The 4,953-nt window shown below is 35.0% G+C and overlaps 1 protein-coding gene across 1 annotated transcript; it reads right to left on the bottom strand.

The window, feature by feature from the left end:
• Window positions 1-213: 213 nt before the first annotated feature.
• LOC121245998 (major allergen Pru ar 1-like) lies at window positions 214-1,211 on the bottom strand. The gene is made up of 2 exons (XM_041143955.1): window positions 939-1,211; window positions 214-712 (listed from the first exon to the last, which is right to left on the bottom strand). The coding sequence occupies exons 1-2, from the start codon at window positions 1,120-1,122 to the stop codon at window positions 414-416; spliced, it is 483 nt and encodes a 160-aa protein (XP_040999889.1). The 5' UTR covers window positions 1,123-1,211; the 3' UTR covers window positions 214-413.
• Window positions 1,212-4,953: the final 3,742 nt, after the last annotated feature.

Below are 4,953 nucleotides of genomic sequence, written 5' to 3'. Positions count from 1 at the left end.
AAAAAATCTATGTAAAAAAAGAACAAAAAAAGAAAAATATGTAAAAAAGCCAAGCTAACTACAAGAAAACTGTTTATTTGCGACCAGTTAATTCTAGCGAAATGACTATTTGCAATTAAAATTGGTTGCAAATAGTCTTTTGGTTGTAATAAATTAGTCACAAAAGTCCATTTTTCTTGTAGTAGTGGAGCCCCCTGCAGTAGCTCTAGCATGTCCTTCATAAATTCTTGTATATATTGAAAGTAATAACATTAATCAAATTGAACTCTTCCAATTATAAAGCATCAGTACAACCACAAACTCCTTTATTAGCAAGCTCCCCAAACCATTTTGGCAAGCTAGGCAGAAAAATAACATGAAAGCCACAACCTCTTATGATTTAGGAAATACACAAACGAAAGGCGCGGTAAGCTTTAGTTGTAGGCATCAGGGTGTGCAATGAGGTAGCCCTCAATAGCCTTGAAAAGTCCTGCAGCCTTTTCTTTCCCAGCCTTGACTTGCTCTTCCTTGATCTCGTGATCGCCTTTACAGTGGTAGTTGCTGATGGTCTTCAAGATGGATCCTCCCTCGGAGGATGCCACTATCTTGATCTCGTAAGAGATTTTCTCTAACACGTCGCTTAAAGCATCACCCTCGATCACGCTGTAGCCATATGTGAAGTTTGCATGATCTACTTCATCGATCTTGTGCTTCACATACTTGAATTGGCTGCCTGCAAAATATAGAAAAACAAGACTATGTTAGTTACTTCTTTTAATTGTACAACACTATCTACAAATAATTAATGCAATGATAGCTTTAGGAAATATAAAATTTATAAAGTTTTGAAAATTTTCTCCTGAATTAGCTCTTGCCACGTCAGTATGTGGAGACTGCGTCTTCGATCCTACTCATTTTATAGTATAAACAGTACTAATGATATTGGGATTGGAACTAACCTTCGCCAAAGGTGATCTTCTTGATGGTTCCAGGCCCTCCATTTCCTTCAATTATTTCAGAGGTCTTAATGGCTTGAGGTACAACCTTTGGAATGAGTTTGTCTGCATCAAGGATAAAGGCCTTGAACAACCTGGCCGGTGGGATAACAGACGTATACTCGGTTTCATAAGTGAAAACACCCATGATGAGCTAAGAGTTTGAAAGTGATATACAGAGGAATGAGGAGGTCGATCGAGAGAACTTTAGATTGTTTGAGCTTGAGAGATGTGAGTACGTAATAGAAGATGGTGCGTGGTATTTATAGAATAAGAGCCAAGCTGGTTAGCATGCAAGAAAGTCACCCATGCAGCTTGTTGATCAAAGAATATTAACTAGTTTCACATGATTTTTTTTTTTTCTTTTGTATCCCCACCATGAAAATTGAATCTTGATTTTCTTTTTAGTAGGACTTCATATAATTTAGTCAAAGAAAGCACAATTGGGAATCTTTTAAAAATAGAAATTAAAAAACCCAACTGGGTATGTTGAGGACGTACGTGTTTCACCGCCGCACACTCTCGACTTCTTACAACCATTGGGGGTGAAAGGAGACCCTCCGATGCCTAAATCAGTATCAATGTGTAATCTCATAACTAAAAATATTTTAACATTTTCCTGTTAGAAGTTTGGGTCCCTTTCTTTTTAGAAGTTTGAGTCATTTCTTTGTTAGAAGTCTGAGTCCACTTGTCTTATCTCTTCTTGGTTTTATCTCTTAGCTTGATTTTTGGTCTTATCTTAAGACTAAATTATAGGCTGCTGATTTGACTCCTATAATATAGTAATTATTTACTAAGACAAAATTATTTTTTGAATATGAAAGAGAATAGCTCTTATATATACATGTGAAGATCAGTCAAAAAAGTGGGACAATGAGGATCGATTGAGAATTAGGGACAAAATATAATTAATAATAGAAACTTTAGAGTTAATATTATTTTTTAATAATAGACAACCACCAAATTGATTCGGGATGATGTAGTACTATCATCAATAATTTCCTAAATTTCAAAGAAAATTGCTCCTAATGAAATCATCACTTGTCTCAATACGTGAAATATTTAATTAAATGTAATAGAGTGTAGAGTCAGGATTCAAACTAATCAGAACCTCTGCCTGCATGTAAAATCACCACTTATATCCCAGAAATTTAAATTGATGAGATAGGACGATGTAGATTTAATTATTCATATTATATTCTTAACATTATATACATGTACAGATCAGTTAAAAATTAGGAATTAAAGGACGGAGGGGCGCTAACATATAATATATAGTAACAACGTACATAATATTATTTTTCTGCTGTCAATATTGTTTGAACATATAATGATCAGCACTTTCTGCACATAACGCTTAATGTTTTAATTATAAATATATATATATATATATATATATATATATATATATATAGTCTCACTTTTATTGTACTGTGTTAATACTGCTAATTTGCAATTGATTTATGTGTCGAATTACCATGCAGATAAATATATACTTGAATACCCAATTTTTGTTGAAAAAAAGGGTCGACTAGTCTGCATGACTCATATCTTGCCAAGATTCGAAGTTATAATTATGACTTTGGATTCAAGGATGGCTGCGCGCCTCGCCTCGCCTCATGGTCATAGCCAAAGGCCACAATTACAAACCATGTTTAAAAGTACTCAACACCATGCTTTATTTATTATACATGACTCCCTTGTCTTGATCTATGCATACTTTCATATCGACCTTGATCACACTTAGAAAAAGCATGCGTTCATACTACATTCAAATGGAGATAATAGAAGAGATCAGAATTTGAAGCCAGTACTTATTAATGACGACACAGCTTAGTGATCTATTTCTATTTTTTTTTTCTCTTTTACTATTAGTTTTTTTTCAGGCTAAAACTTAAAATGTTTGGATTATTAAAACTTAACGTACGGCCCTTTTCATATCTGGATAAAGATGCATATATATATGGTGTCATGTTTAGCATTAGGAAAATAATAATTCTACATCTAGCCAATGTTTCAAGATGATTAAGAAAGAGTATTATATTGTAAAGACAATTGAAAATCAGATGTTTGTGAAAATGTCTCACACACTGTGAGAGCATATCGAGAGTCATATATTATTTATATAGAAATGGGTATTTACAGAATGTAGAGTAACGTTTCAAATTACAAAATATACTGGATTTTGTACTTGGTTGTGTGATTGCCATATTCGGATTTGATTGTGTAGTTGCATTTTGTATTTTTGTAGTCGTTGGGTCTTTAACAAGCCTTGTGCTTTCCTTAAGGTGCTGTTTGGATAGTAAGTTGAGATAAGATGAGTTGAAATGAAAGTTGAAAGTTAGAAAAAAGAGTTGTGCTACGGATCAGCCACTGTTCACGGCTAATCCATAGCACACTTTACGTGTCCCTTACACATTTAGTTGGATTTGGTTCATTCTTGGTCTGCAAGAAGATATGCAACTAACATGTTCTTGGATTTTTTTTTTTTTTTTATTTTCTATTTTCTCGCGAAACAAACTTGCTTACTACTGTTAATGCTTTAAAAGAAACATTTTGCCTTTTTGAAAACGCCCCATATTAACGGCTCAAAAATAATTTACGATCTTAGAGAGAGAGAGAGAGAGAGAGAGTAGAGAAAAGCAAGAATTGGGAAAACTCTTTTCGTTTCACTCTTTCATCAAATTCTTTGTGCAAGAAGATGTACTACTGTTAATGCTGGAAATTCTTATAGGAGAAACGTACTTACTTACTTAAGAGTACCTATATGAGAAAGATTTTTAAGCTTGGAAGAAGAAAACAATGGGAGCGAAAACAGAGACAGAGAGTAGAGAGAGGATTAGAATCCTCTAGCATCGACGAATCAACTTCATCAATGAGAGAAGCAGACGATGAAATTGTCTCCCAGTCTACTTTGCCAAATGCACATTTCACGGATTCAATACGACACTGGATTCCTCGCTTCAACCACAAGGAACAGACAAAGGGAGACCAAAAGAAAAAAGAAAAATAAAGAATCTTGGATTTCAAATACTCATTTTTTCACTTCGAGTTTTAGAGAGAGAGAGAGAGAGATGGAGAGGCTGTGAGCTTCGACCATGGCGATGGGAAGGTAATTTTTTTTTATTATTTATTATTTTATATTATTCTATTAAATCGATAAAAAATATTTTGTGAACTTTGATTGGAGGGGGAAGGATGCGGGATTGAGATGGAGGGGGACTGAGATGTAGGGGGAGGCGTGCATGGTGAGATGGAGGGGGACTGAGATGGGGCTTCGGGGTGAGGGGGTTAGGGAGAAATTGGTAAATTTGTTTAGGCCACGTCATGTGTGTGATCCGGCTGATGCAAATAGAGGCTGCTCCCTAGACTTTTTCTGGAAAAAATATTGTTTGAATATTATTTATTAATATTATTATTGTTTTTAAGATTTAAAAAAATTGAATTGTTTATTATATTTTGTATGGAAATTCGAGAAAAGTTATAATGATGAGATGAAATAAGATAACATGAAACACTTTTTACCCAAACCGGGGCCTAAGAGGATTTGTAGGGCCGTTGAGTTCCTTGCTTTGGCTGACTTTGTTGCGCTGCGTGCTTTCCTTACGAGACTTTGTAGCCGTTGGGTTTGTTGCTTGATTGTGTATTGTCAATATATTGAATTGACTTCAGTACTTGAGGTCACGTTCTTATTTACCCAAATGCGGATATCACCAATATTCAAATTCGAATTATAAAACCCGGACCTATACGGTTCGGATACATGTATTTAAAGCGGGTTCCGGATTTCCAATCTGGAACCCGCATTTATACGATTCCATAATTCCATTTCTAATTTATTGGCTCTGTTTTCACTCTCTCTCTCTCTCAATTTGCCTTAGGTCATCGTCATGCCCTCTCTCTCTCCCTCTTCTCTTCGAGTTTCTGTTTCTCACTAGCTTCGTCGTCTTCTTCTCTTCTCTCTTCGTTTGAAGTTTCT

Source organism: Juglans microcarpa x Juglans regia, chromosome 1S, assembly GCF_004785595.1.
Source record: "Juglans microcarpa x Juglans regia isolate MS1-56 chromosome 1S, Jm3101_v1.0, whole genome shotgun sequence".
In the NCBI taxonomy this organism is placed as follows: domain Eukaryota; kingdom Viridiplantae; phylum Streptophyta; class Magnoliopsida; order Fagales; family Juglandaceae; genus Juglans; species Juglans microcarpa x Juglans regia.
Note: the sequence above shows the minus strand (reverse complement) of the source record. Positions and strands in the feature narration are given on the sequence as shown.

What these genes read in the sequence shown, in the direction of transcription:
- LOC121245998 (XM_041143955.1), bottom strand. Translation starts at nt 1,122, where the DNA reads ATGGGTGTTTTCACTTATGAAACCGAGTATACGTCTGTTATCCCACCG. An exon ending in GAAGATCACCTTTGGCGAAG is followed by an intron (nt 713 to 938) that starts GTTAGTTCCAAT and finishes TATATTTTGCAG; the next exon opens with GCAGCCAATTCAAGTATGTG.